Source organism: Odontesthes bonariensis, chromosome 15 (genome assembly GCF_027942865.1).
Source record: "Odontesthes bonariensis isolate fOdoBon6 chromosome 15, fOdoBon6.hap1, whole genome shotgun sequence".
Classification (NCBI taxonomy): domain Eukaryota; kingdom Metazoa; phylum Chordata; class Actinopteri; order Atheriniformes; family Atherinopsidae; genus Odontesthes; species Odontesthes bonariensis.
The window spans coordinates 36899134-36912677 of record NC_134520.1 but is presented as its reverse complement, the minus strand read 5'-3'; the positions used below and the strand labels follow the sequence as shown (position 1 = coordinate 36912677).

At 45.2% G+C, this 13544-nt stretch overlaps 1 protein-coding gene across 7 annotated transcripts in view; it reads left to right on the top strand.

Annotated features, from left to right (window-relative positions):
* mast2 (microtubule associated serine/threonine kinase 2) overlaps positions 1-13544 on the top strand; it is a 206007-nt gene that overhangs the window by 31408 nt on the left and 161055 nt on the right. For 6 of the 7 annotated variants that reach the window (XM_075486107.1, XM_075486109.1, XM_075486108.1 and 3 more), the window contains exons 2-3: positions 6879-7026; positions 7626-7837. In XM_075486107.1, coding sequence (XP_075342222.1) covers positions 6879-7026; positions 7626-7837 — 360 coding nt within the window. The remainder of the gene's footprint in view (positions 1-6878; positions 7027-7625; positions 7838-13544) is intronic. The other variant, XM_075486106.1, reaches the window with a different exon arrangement.

Sequence of the window (13544 nt, the reverse complement as noted above, 5' to 3'; positions counted from 1 at the left end):
ATAGGTAAAAAACACAACAGGACACTAAATGAAAACTATAATGTTTGAGCTTCTTCCAGACACCAAGAGACATCACTCTCTGAACCTGCTCCTCTGTCGGATTCCTCCTCATCAAGGCTAAAGCCTCCATAGCTGTCATATCTTTCTACTTTTCATATTTCTCTCTCTAGGGTTTTAGAGTGAAGTTATAACTAGGTTTTAGACTCACAAAGCATAAAAAACAAAGAGACAATGGAGCAGGACAAAAGAGCAGGAAAATGTAGCAAATAGTGAAATATGACACCCCATGTAAAAAGCATGCCGTCAATTTGACTGCTATGGTCATTCCAGGTAGTAATACTCAGATCTTTTTTGTGGTTTGCAATTTTAATGGTAAAACAATTTTAGAAAAAAATATACACATATTTAGGAAAAGTCAGGGTCCTATTGGTCCATAGGTTTTTTTAAACAGAGTGATGACGTTGCAAATTTTGAAAGCAGTCAAAATGACTGCCATGGTAGTTCGAGTGTTAAGGACGATATGATGGCGTGCTTGTGCTAGCGAGGAGTTCTGGTGACATTTCCATTATGGAGAAACTTTTCCAAACTCTGAACGGTGTGGGCGTGGCCAGGCGGTGAAAATCGCGTGATGGCGTTTGTGGTTTGAAAGCCTTATCATCTAGCCTAGCAAGCCAGACCCGTACAGCAAAAAGCTGTACGGGTCTGGTGACGCTGGATAGCACTGTGGGCGGGATAAACGGTTGTCTGTTAAGTTGCCTCTGCACTCAACGCCACGCCATAGGATGGCGCAACAACCAATCAGAGTGTCGTCCCACCAACGAAGCAAGCTGGTAAATTAAACTTTTATCGTACCGTCGCTAGGGGCGTCTAGATTTCTAGGCTAGAGGTCATCGTCACAAGGTCATGAAACTTGGCACACACGTCCACCCTGACGACCTCGTACGTATGTAAAGGGAATCGTGTTTGGTTGGAGCTGCGCGACTACGCCGTCCAGCGCATGCCCGACGTGCGCACATCTCGGTCCCGCTCAAGGCAAGCTTTGCAGAGCCCTGCGGACTCTTTCTGCCCTGCGGACTCTTTCTGCCCTGCGGACTCTTTCTGCCCTCGGACTCTTTCTGCCCTGCGGACTCTTTCTGCCCTGCGGACTCTTTCTGCCCTCGGACTCTTTCTGCCCTGCGGACTCTTTCTGCCCTGCGGACTCTTTCTGCCCTGCGGACTCTTTCTGCCCTGCCTTCTTACTTCCTTTCTTTGCCTGAATTGTCTTTCTTTGCCTTTTTCATCACGCTCCATCGGCCGCTCCATCGGCCGCTCCATCGGCCGCTCCATCGGCCGCTCCATCGGCCGCTCCATCGGCCGCTCCATCGGCCGCTCCATCGGCCGCTCCATCGGCCGCTCTATCGGCCGCTCTGGGCTCAGAGGGATCTTCTTCTTCTTCTTCTTCTTCTTCTTCTTCTTCTTCTTCTTCTTCTTCTTCTTCTTCTTCTTCTTCTCAGGATGAACTGAACGAACGGCCCACACAGAAATTCCCCTTACATTCGCTCACTGTTCTCCGGCTTCAGCCGCTCCCTCCTGTAGTTTGCACACTTTATCTTCTTTGGTAGAAACAGAAAACACAGGCCGAGATCTCTGAGGGAAAGTTTTGCATCATAAATTAGTATTTTCCGACTTCTTTCAAGTAAGAATGATCAATTAAAAGGATATTTCTGTGTGTGTGTGTGTGTGCCATAGTCTAATGCTGTATTCATTATAATGGATGGCTATGGGAGCCGTTTCTGTAATCTTCCGCTGCAGAAAAACTAAAAAGCTGTAACAACTGATGTTGTAGCTCATCAATGACATATCCCAGACCTAATAATCCCCCATAGAATATTTCACTTTGCATTGCATATATTGAAAATACAGCAGTTTTTGTGTGTGTGTGTTTTAACAGAAATTGTTTTTTTTACCTCATATACACTGGCATTTAAAGGGTTATTTTTTAAAATAATTAAAAACTTGGTTTTTATGATCAGAACTGAAGTGGAAGAAAAGATTTATGAAAAAAAAAGTGGAAAAAAATGTTAATATATGATGTTTTTAGGTTGTTTTAGAAGGGGACAAAAATGTCCCTTTTCAGAAATTAAGCAGTTTTTTTTTTTTTAAATCAGGCATAACAAAAAAATTAAAACCCCCTAAAAATCAATGTTGTCGCTAATCATTGACATATCCCAGACCATAATTATCCCTACTCAATAATTCCACTTTGCATTCCATATTTTGAAAATACTGTCACCTAAAGGCTTAAAATTTGGGCTAAAAAGTTCAAATTGGCATCTAAAGGGTTAATTTTTTTTAAATAATTGAAAACTTGGTGGTTATGATCAGAACTGAAGTGGAATAAAAGATTTATGAAAAAAAAGTGGAAAAAAATATTAATATATGGTGTTTTTGGGTCGTTTTAAAAGGGGACAAAAATGTCCCTTTTCAGAAGTTTTTTTTCTACACAATGAAAAATTGCATTGTATATGATGTGTGTTTGAAATTTAAAAAAATAGTCAAAAATGCACAACTGGACCAAATATGATGAGTATCACTACCTACAGTGTGAAATTACAGGAGAAAGTTCACCCCAAGGGGAGAAAAATCTCCCCTATCACACTGGAAAAAATGCCCCTCCAAAAATAAGTAAAAAAAACAACGAATAAAATATGTTTTTGCTTGAAATAAGCAAAAAAATCTGCCAATGGAACTAGTGAAAATCGGCTTGTCGAGATTTCTTGAAATAAGATGTGATATTTAGGACTTTTGAGATAAAAGTGATCTTGAAATTAGCTTAAAAACCTCTTTAAATGTAAAAAAAAGCTTGTTTCATGTGAAATCTGACTCAAAACAATTTGTTTTCAAGACTTTTTCACTTAACAAGATATTCCAGATGTGTTGTATTAAAACAAGTCCCTATATCTGGCTGAAATGGTGCTTGTTAGGCAGTTGTGTCTGATATTAAGTGTAATGAGATGCTCAATGAGACAAATCTACTCGGTAAGACTTTGATTTTTTCCAGTGCAGGGATTAGGGCTAAACTCGGGGGTTCATATGGATCCCGTTCATTGGTCCAGCACCAGACGAACATCCTGCTCATTATACAGAGTTATAAACCTCAGGAGGAAGATGTGACATTTCCCAGCCTGGCAACCGTGTTGTCCTCTGGACCGCGGCCCAGCCGTGGTTCCTCGGCCTCGGACCCCCCGGTGGGACCCTGAAGGTCGCCTCCTGTGGGGAGAAGAGGCAGCCGGGCTGGGGGAGACCTCATGTTGAACCAGCCCTCATCCATCATGTCCTCCTCCACCTGCAGACTTCTTCCTGACTCAGGAAGACTGAAGACGACAGCCTTTAAGCAGCGTATTTCCCTTTAAATCTGCCGGATTAAAGCTGCATTTCAACTGGAAACTCCTCCTCCTGCTTATTACGGAAAGAAAACAGCTCTCAGCTTTATGACTCATCTGCCAGAGAAGTTTGATTTCTGCCGGGAAAAAGAGCCGAAAAGGGAAATATTTTCTCCCAAACACCAGCTTATTGAAGACATGTCGACCACAAACCAAAGCTGGTTCTGCCCTGAATTATCGTCACAGAACCAGGTCAAACGCTGAATTATTCTACATAAATCAGCAGGAATGATGACACGTCTGGGCTCATCAGCCTGGGATGATGAAGACTTTAGCAGAATGCAGCGGTTTAAAACCAGGATCTGATGTGAGCCTGAGCCTTTCTAAGGTTCTCCTGATCCCAATGGGACCAAAGCTGAAGCCGGTTTGATCTGCTTTCATTGTTAAAGTCCTTCAGAGGTTATCGGAGTCCAGTTAAAGGAGCTGTGTTCAATCTGGACCAGTTCTGGTTCTGTTCTGGTTCTGTTAGAAGCTCTCAGGGAAACTGTTATTCTGATTCTGGTGTGTCGAACTTGGAGAACTCACACCTGAAAACACTCGGCTCAAAGATAACGTTTCAAACCCATCGGAGGAGAAACAGTTTCTGTGGGTCAGAGGCTGCTGGCAGCCGAGTCGCTGCTTCTTCTTCCTCTTTTCTCCGGTTTGTGAGAGCAGAAACGAGCTCTAATGTTTCTCTGTCGGCCTTCGACTGGGCGGCTCCGAAGCCCAACGCCATCCTGGACCTGAGCGGGTCTGCTGATGACCTTTAACCTGATGGTTTCCATGACTCCTGACAGTGCTAACGCTGAATATTGGGCTCAGATACTGTGTTTTCTAACGTTTTAACGCCACATAAAACTGATTTTTAAAAGTCTTATTTTTTGGAATATTTGTCTGTAATGAGCTGAATAAAGTGAAGAATAATTGAATATCAGTAACGAGGCGGCGCGAGGCGGCGCGAGGCGGCGCGAGGCGGCGCGAGGCGGCGCGAGGCGGCGCGAGGCGGCGCGAGGCGGCGCGAGGCGGCGCGAGGCGGCGCGAGGCGGCGCGAGGCGGCGAGAGGCTGCGCGAGGCGGCGCGAGGCGGCGCGAGGCGGCGCGAGGCGGCGCGAGGCGGCGCGAGGCGGCGCGAGGCGGCGCGAGGCGGCGAGAGGCTGCGCGAGGCTTTCTTGATGCTTTCTTGATGCTTTCTTGATGCTGCTGCTCTGATTTCCCTGAAAGGATTCTGTCAACATCAGTTTGTGCCGAGTCGTGGTTCAGATCCGGATCACTTCCATAAAACCACCGTTCACACTCTGTAGCTCACAGAGGGCGCTGCTCACTGGGCTGAATGTTGGAGGAAATGTAAAGTCAGGAGTCAGAGGATTCTGTTTTCATTTGATGGAGTTTTTATTGAACAGATCAGATGACCAGTTTACCGTCTCAGACTGGAAGAACGACAGATTCAGCGTCAGACGGGAAACGCTGTGTTTGAAAAGGAAGAGACAAAGTGCTGAAATCCTCTGATGAGGCAACTGAGGGTTTGTGGCTGCTTCCTCTCTGAATACAGCAGCTGCAGGCCTGATGGCGCAGCAGGCCTGGTGGCGCAGCAGGCCTGGTGGCGCAGCAGGCCTGGTGGTGCAGCAGGCCTGGTGGTGCAGCAGGCCTGATGGTGCAGCAGGCCTGGTGGTGCAGCAGGCCTGATGGTGCAGCAGGCCTGATGGTGCAGCAGGCCTGATGGTGCAGCAGGCCTGGTGGTGCAGCAGGCCTGGTGGTGCAGCAGGCCTGGTGGTGCAGCAGGCCTGGTGGTGCAGCAGGCCTGATGGTGCAGCAGGCCTGGTGGTGCAGCAGGCCTGGTGGTGCAGCAGGCCTGATGGTGCAGCAGGCCTGATGGTGCAGCAGGCCTGCTGCTGCTGTACTCAGTGTTTGTGTCGAGGTAAACTTTGTTTAATCGTACAGATGTTGGTGTAAATCAGTCAGGTGGGGCAGATGTTTGCACGAGCCTCGGTGTGATGAACGTGTGTTTACCGTCACCGGCAGCAGCCTCCGCCGTGTGAGCGTCTGCAGAACATCACTCTGAGCTGCCTCCATGTTCCTGCGTTTCATCCTCAGCCTGCCGGCAGTCTGCCCCCTGCTGGTGGAGGAAGGAGCTGCAGCTCAGAGAGGAGAGATGAACTGTGGGGCTAAACTCTGCAGAAACCCCGGGAGAAGTGAGCTGCTGTGCGTTAGCCGACGTGCTAACGTGCTAACATCGTTTCACATATCAGAGGGTAACTAAAGAGGACTAAATGATACGTTCAACATGGGGACAAATGCTCCTAAAATCACATAAAACATTTAATTTATGCCAAAATAATTGAATAGAATGTGAAATAAATCAGTTTTTCTGCTTTGATTTAAACCTTTAACCCTGAAAAACATGGAAATAAATGAGCTAAAAGGTAAATGTACTTTATTTCTACAGCCCTTTACAGACAATCCTTTACAGCAGGTGATAAATAAAGAGAAGAATAAGTAAAAACAACAGTGAAAGCAATAAAATACAACAAAATCGATTAAGATAAAATAAGATAAAAGTGTCATACTGAATCATACTAAAAGCCATCCTAAATAAGTCAGTTTTTAGCCCAGATTTGAAGAGAAAAAGGGAGAAAATGCAGAGTGAAACAGGCTTAAACACATCTAAAGATAAATAGATCAATACGATGTGTTTAAATATATTTAAATATATTTAACTAATAACATAATCTAACAGCAAACTGAGTAAATAAGCAGCAACATGAGCACAAACTCTAAAAAGTGAAAGAATCTGACAGATTAACTGATTAACAGAAGCTAACTGATGTGGACCAGCCTCTCTGCTCTGAGAGCGCACGGCTGCTGTGCACGTGGCAGAGCTTTATATGCAGCACGTGCACAGCAGCCGCTGCTTCAGATGCGTGCACGACACCTGGATCCAAACCCGAGACGTGGCGGCTTCCACGTGAACTCTGTGATGTCACCGGCTGCAGACTTTACAGATTTTTAGTTTCTGAGCGTCTGAGCGGGACGCCGCCGCGCCGCCGCGCCGCCGCGCCGCCGCGCCGCCTTCCCACGCTCGCTGCTGACGTCCTGCTGGGGCGCACACAGTGACCGTGTGAAACTCCTCTGTACCTGCAGCCATGTGTGCAGATGTTTGCAGCTGGACTCGCCGAGCCTCTGAGCGTGAGTCCAGAGGAACTTTACGGGTCAGTCTCAGTTAACGCCATCGTGTTGCTCCTCTAACGGCCTCGGGTTGGTCACATGAGGCCACGCCACACACGGTTAGCGGCTTTAGCGGAACACTTCCTGCTGTAATCCCAGCTGGACTCTGTGTTTCTGAGGCTTTTCAGCGGTTTGATGCAGGAAGCTGCAGGTGGGGCCGGTTTCAGGTTCCAGGCCCGACCTTTGACCTTTGACCCCCCCACCTGCACACCTTCTGCTCTGACGTGCACTCTCTTTTCTTCTCTTCTCTCCCCAGAAGGAGTTCGCAGCCCCCCCGCTCCTCTTCAGGAAGCTGAGCAACCCCGACCTGTCGCCGGCCGCCGCCACCGCCGCCAAGAACAAGCTGCACCGCCAGCTGAGCCAGGACGAGAGCCGGGCCCGGCGCAGCAGCATGGCCATGACCGGTAAATCTGCCCCCCCGGGGGGATTCTGACAGGTTAACACGTCATGAATGAGCAACATGTGGCATTAGGGTACCTCCTGCTGCCCCTCTGGGTTATTTCAGAGCTTAAAGGGGACGTTTGGTGCTCTCTGAGCCCAGAACATTCTGAGTGTTGCTGTAAAACTGAAGTCTGACCCATAAACACTCAGAGAGTCGCTGAGGCTGCCATCAGTAACTTTTAAAGAGAGACACGGGAGGCAAAAACTGACTTTTCATGCAGATTTTGGGCCAGTCTGCTCCTTCAACATGTGTTCTTTCAACCTGCTATAAAGAAAACAAAAACGAAAATCTTTATTTTTATCACATTTTGTTTACTCGCCGCAGCACGTTTCGCCCGAATTTGCCAAAAAGTTAGCATTCCAACGCGCCATGCCGAGCTTCCTCTATACACTTAGCGGTATTCTGAAGATATTTACTGAAGGATTTGTTGATAAATCATTCCTGGCCTGATTTATTGTAACATTATAATAAAAAAATATGGCGAAAATCAATGTTTTTTAGGCTATGGACAGTATATTTTGATTTCCTCGGCTCTGATCTGGTTCTCTTTTTCCCCCACAGGTAAGCAGCTGCTGCCTCTGTCCAGCAGTCTGCACGCCGGCGTGAGTCAGCTGGCCTGGCAGGGCCCCTCTGGAGGCTTGGGGGGGCCCTCTGGAGGCTTGGGGGGGCCCTCTGGAGGCTTGGGGGGGCCCGGGGCCGCAGGAGACGTCAACAACCTGGTCCGAATGAGGAGCCAGGTGCTGGGACAGTCCGCCCCCTCCCTCACTGGACCGGTCAGTCAAAATATGTTTTTACATAGTTAGTGTGAGAGGAAGTGAGAAAAATCTGCTGAGTCATGCTGAGTCAGGCTGTTACTGATACACACGCACGCACACACTCACACACACACACACACACACGCACACACACACACACACACACACACACACACACACGCACACGCACACACACAGCTGCAGCGGGCATGTTGGTGCAGCTCTGACCCCTGCTGGCTGCTGAGGGAACTGCACCCGCTTTCTGGTTCTGGGTTTAGTGATCAGAACTAATGGCTGGTTCTGGTTCTGGATCTGGATTCTTTTTCTCAGCCCTGACTGAGGTCTGCGGTCTCGGCCTGCTCCGGTTTATTCCTTCATATCCTCTTTCTGTAATAGTTGTTGTGAAATACTGGATCAGAACCGAGTGTCCAGCATACGAAGAGCCACTGGATGATCATTTTCACTGGCAGTTTATCTTTATTTTTAATCATTTCCTCTGATTTAATTTAACTTCAAATGTATAATATGAAGAGAATTCAGCTGAATGAGAGTGTTAGGGTGGTGGTCTGCCACGCCGCCACGCCGCCATGCTACCGTTGAAGTGATAAGAGACAAACTGATAAAGAAAAAGATATGAAGTCCACCTGATGAAGTGCAGGAGGTGTTTTCTCCAGCAGAGGGCAGCAGAGCTTCACCTTTGGTTATGTTCTGTAGATCCAACAGACTGAGCAGGAAATCACAGCTGCTTCATATTTTCTGTTGACTTTAGACTCAGATCTCTTTAGTTAAAGTAAATTGTGTGAGCAGTTCAGTAACTTCATAATTAGCTTTTCCTCAAGTTTGCCTGAGTCGCTAACCCCACCATTACCATCAGCTATTAATCTTTGAGCTGTTTTGAGCTAACTAAGCTAACCTTCAGCTAATCCCACCTTCAGCTACAGCTATTAATCTTTCAACGCTGTTAAAATGATATTTTGAGGCTCTAGTGGCCTTGAAGCGGCCTTGAAGCGGCCTTGAAGCGACCTTGAAGCGGCCTTGAAGCGACCTTTAAACTCCTAACTAAACGTCCTCAGAGCTTCTTCAGGTGGAGGACGAGTTGATTTGTCCCTCTGAGGTTAAATTAAAGGCGTTTGGGGGCCACAGAAATGTTTCCCTGATAGGGTTGGGACTTTTCAGGAATTTTCATGTTCGAATATTGATAACGTTATCAAACAATAATCGATTATTCACTAAAGCTTGACGTCACTTGTTTGGTTTTGCCTTCACCGTCACCCCCACACAAATTAAGGTCAAAACACGCACACGACAGGACTGATTTCTCAAAAATAGATTTATTAAGAAAATATGCCATTTAGTAGTCAACTTTAGATTATCACAGTGCATTATGGCATCCGACGGATTTTTAACAAGTAGGCTATACAAACGCATCACTGCCTGATCACTTTGAAAAAAAAGTAGGCTACAGCCTAGACTAGACCTTTGAAAAATGAAAATAATAATAACATTGGAAAATAATGACATTAAGAAATAACACGGTCTAATGACTGTATTCTGTTAAACTTCAGCTCAACGCTGGCGGCAATTAGCCTATTTGACAATTGAGTTTTAACTTAGATTACGTTGCCGTAGGCTACGAACGAAATTGACGGTCATCAAACTGGACATAAATACACAATAACATACCAAAACCTGGCTTATTGCCATATTATATCACTGAACTGTTATAACTGACTGTCGTGCCAACGTATTGGCGAGATGCAGGCTACCTTACAGGCTACAGAAAGGTAAGAAATGGGCTAACGAACAACAGTAGGCTAATTAACAACTGCCTGCACGGTCTGCCTGCATACATTATCTATCACAGACTCACCTATGTGTTTTTGTTCATAAAAATCTGGATGGAATACGGTATCCTGGCTCAATAAATCCCATAAGTTCCCGAAAACCCTCGCCGTCAGCCACACTTAAAGGCAACATATCTTTCACAATCATATTCACTATGCGTTTGGTGATTTCGTTAGCTCGCTTGTCATCACACATCCTCCTAGCTAGTGTAGCCTGAATGGTTGGCTGCCCTCCGCTTGAGCTGGCTTCGCCGGAATTGACGTTTGGATGTACATTTTTCAGATGATATATTAGTGGAGACGTTGCACTATGGTAGGTAAACAGGGCGTCACACATTGGACTTTATCGTCTTTTCTAGAGAAATGGTCCCACGCTGCACTTCTCCTAGCCCGCTTCATCACTGCTCGTCTGTTGTCGCGCAAGATACCGGAAGTTATAGCTGTTCTCATAATGCGCGCGACTAGAACGATTATTTATTAGGCTTAGAATTTTATTCGAATAAATTCTTACAAACAAATAATCGATCATCGATTATTCATTACCAACCCTATTAGACTAGGCAAAAATCTCAGGAAACCCTTCAGAAAAAGGGTCTAGCGGCAAATTTGAGGAAAAGTCGGTAAACATGCTATTTCCCATAATTTGAGGGTGCTGATTCCAAATATTTTGTTTACCAAGCTCAATTTTGAGTTTTAAGCCTGCTAATTAGCATTATAGCAAAGCAGTCATACTAGCCGAATGGGGATTCTTTGTTTCTGTGATACCTTTTGAAAGGGTTGATAAATTGTCACCAAATCTTGTATGATGATGCTCTAGCCAGTGGTGTAGTCTACCTTTTTGAGGTGGGTATACTGTATAGTTGGCCAGTCATAGGCCCGTGGTAACAAACTAGGGGTCGGGACCCCTCGGGACCAATAGTGGCCCCTTAATGCACGCCGTACCTCCAGTGGCGCGCTGTAATAGTCATTGAAAAGTTAAGTACCATAGTACTACAATACTATGACATAACACAGGGCTTTTAATAATGCACTACGACTTGGTCATTGCCATTCTGGTAACAGCACATTTATAATGCTGTGTTAAGGGACAAACATGTTTGTGGGGTCGCAGCTTTGCACTTACCTGCCCCTTGCATGCATGAGGGACAGGATGAGGGACAGCATAAACTCACTTTGATTGTGTGGACTGTGTGCTGTGTATCTCAGTGGCAATGGGACTCCCTGTGACACTTAATCTTTGTACTCATCCCTCATAGAGCGAGACCTAACAGAGTGATTGTTTTAAAGCAGTAGAACACCATCACATCTTGAGACAGGTTGTTTTATATATATATACACAAGGGCTGTCAGAATTAATTAATTGTAATATATATATGTGTGTATTACATTTGTTTATATATGTAATATACATAAAAAAAATATATATATACACACACATCCATTTTAGTTTTCCACCTTCCACTCCTATAGGGGGCGCTGTTGTGCGTTAGAGAATCACCGCTTTCAACTAATACAAAGAAGAAGAGTTTCTATGGGACGTTATTGTCAAAACACTGATAGTGAATCCCTGGGAGATTGACTGACTGCCGCAATTTCCGAATGAATGCTATTCTGAAGTGTTGTCGTTGTATTGTTAAATTATAAGAAGGCTTCCATGAGAAGTGGTAGTTGATGAAACGTGGCTGTGCTATTCTAAATATTGAAAAACGAATTTTAAGTGGGTACACGGAGCATTTTAGGTAGGTATACCGAAATCCCCCCAAAAAAGAGGTGGGTATACGCCGTATACCTGCGTTCAACGTAGACTACACCACTGGCTCTAGCATGTGTACATGTATTATCTATAATTTAGAAGCCAACGGTTTCAAGATGGCTGACTTTCAAGATGGCCAACTCATAAAATATTGACAAAAAAAGTCCCATACTAATACGCAAATTACAAGGCTTAGCACTAAGAATCCAGCTTGGTAAACACAATATTCCAAATCAGCACCTCCAAAATATGTAAAAACAGGTGACTTACCAACTTTTCTTCTAATGTGCCACTAGAAGTCCTCTTTTCTGAAAATTGTACATAACTGGTCAAAAATCGCCAAAATACCTTCAGAAAAGGGATCTAATGGCAATTATAGGCGAATTAAGTTCTCTTTAATTAAACATATTTCGTAAAAAGTCCACTAAACAAATATCAACATGATGTAACAATATAGCACATATTATTACAAAATGTATAAATCACCATATGATCCTTGAGTAGCATTAGAGTCTACTATACTGCAACTGCTATATTGCAACTTTTTAAAGCTTGTATTTTTCATTTGATTCATTTGATGAACATAACTGAAACACATTCCTAACACAGATGTTAACTAGAGTTGGATTCTAGATGGAATTCTAGCTGGCCATTTATGTTTTTATTTCAATAAGTCATTGGTCACTGATTGCCATCATCAGCTTTTACCATTTATTGAGAAGAGTCTACTGCTTCACTGAAATATTGGGATATATTACTTGACGTGGAGATGATCTCTAGTCATTTCTACTACAGTGGTGGACAAAAATGGAAGAGCATGCTTGTTTGAGTCCTTTCATGTCTGGCTCTTCTTTAGATTGTATCATTTGCCAGATACCAAAAAAAGATACAATTTACAAAGGAACAGCTCAGGCACGTTGTTGGCACGTTGTTGGCACATTGTTGGTACGTTGTTAGCACGTTGTTGGCACGTTGGTAGCACGTTGTTAGGACGTTGTTGGTACGTTGTTAGCACGTTGTTAGCTCGTCGTTGGCACGTTGTTAGCACGTTGTTGGCACGTTGGTAGCACGTTGTTAGGACGTTGTTGGTACGTTGTTGGCACGTTGTTAGCACGTTGTTGGTACGTTGTTAGCACGTTGTTAGCACGTTGTTAGCACGTTGTTAGCACGTTGTTTGCACGTTGTTGGCACGTTGTTAGAACGTTTTTGGTACGCTGTTGGCACGTTGTTAGCACATTGTTAGTACATTGTTGGTACGTTGTTAGCACGTTGTTGGTACATTGTTGGCACGTTGTTAGCACGTTGTTGGTACGTTGTTGGCACGTTGTTGGTACGTTGTTGGCACGTTGGTAGCACGTTGTTAGGACGTTGTTGGTACGCTGTTAGCACGTTGTTGGCACGCTGTTAGCACGTTGTTGGCATGTTGTTGGTACGTTGTTGGCACATTGTTGGCACGTTGTTAGCACGTTGTTAGCACGTTGGTACGTTGTTAGCATGTTGTTGGCACGTTGTTGGTACGTTGTTAGCACGTTGTTAGCACGTTGTTTGCACGTTGTTAGCACGTTGTTGGTACGTTGTTGGCACGTTGTTGACACGTTGTTGGTACGTTGTTAGCACGTTGTTGGTACGCTGTTGGCACATTGTTGGTACGTTGTTTGCACGTTGTTGGCACGTTGGTAGCACGTTGTTAGGACGTTGTTGGTACGCTGTTAGCACGTTGTTGGCACGCTGTTAGCACGTTGTTGGTATATTGTTGGTACGTTGTTGGCACATTGTTGGTACGTTGTTAGCACGTTGTTGGCACGTTGTTGGCACGTTGTTAGCACGTTGTTGACACGTTGTTGGTACGTTGTTAGCACGTTGTTGGTACGCTGTTGGCACGTTGTTGGTACGTTGTTAGCACGTTGTTAGCACGTTGTTAGCACGTTGTTGGTACGCTGTTGGCACGTTGTTGGCACGTTGTTATCATGTTGTTAGCACGTTGTTGGCACGTTGTTAGCACGTTGTTGGTACGTTGTTGGCGCATTGGTAGCACGTTGTTGGTACGCTGTTGGCACGTTGTTGGCACGTTGTTATCATGTTGTTAGCACGTTGTTGGCACGTTGTTAGCACGTTGTTGGTACGTTGT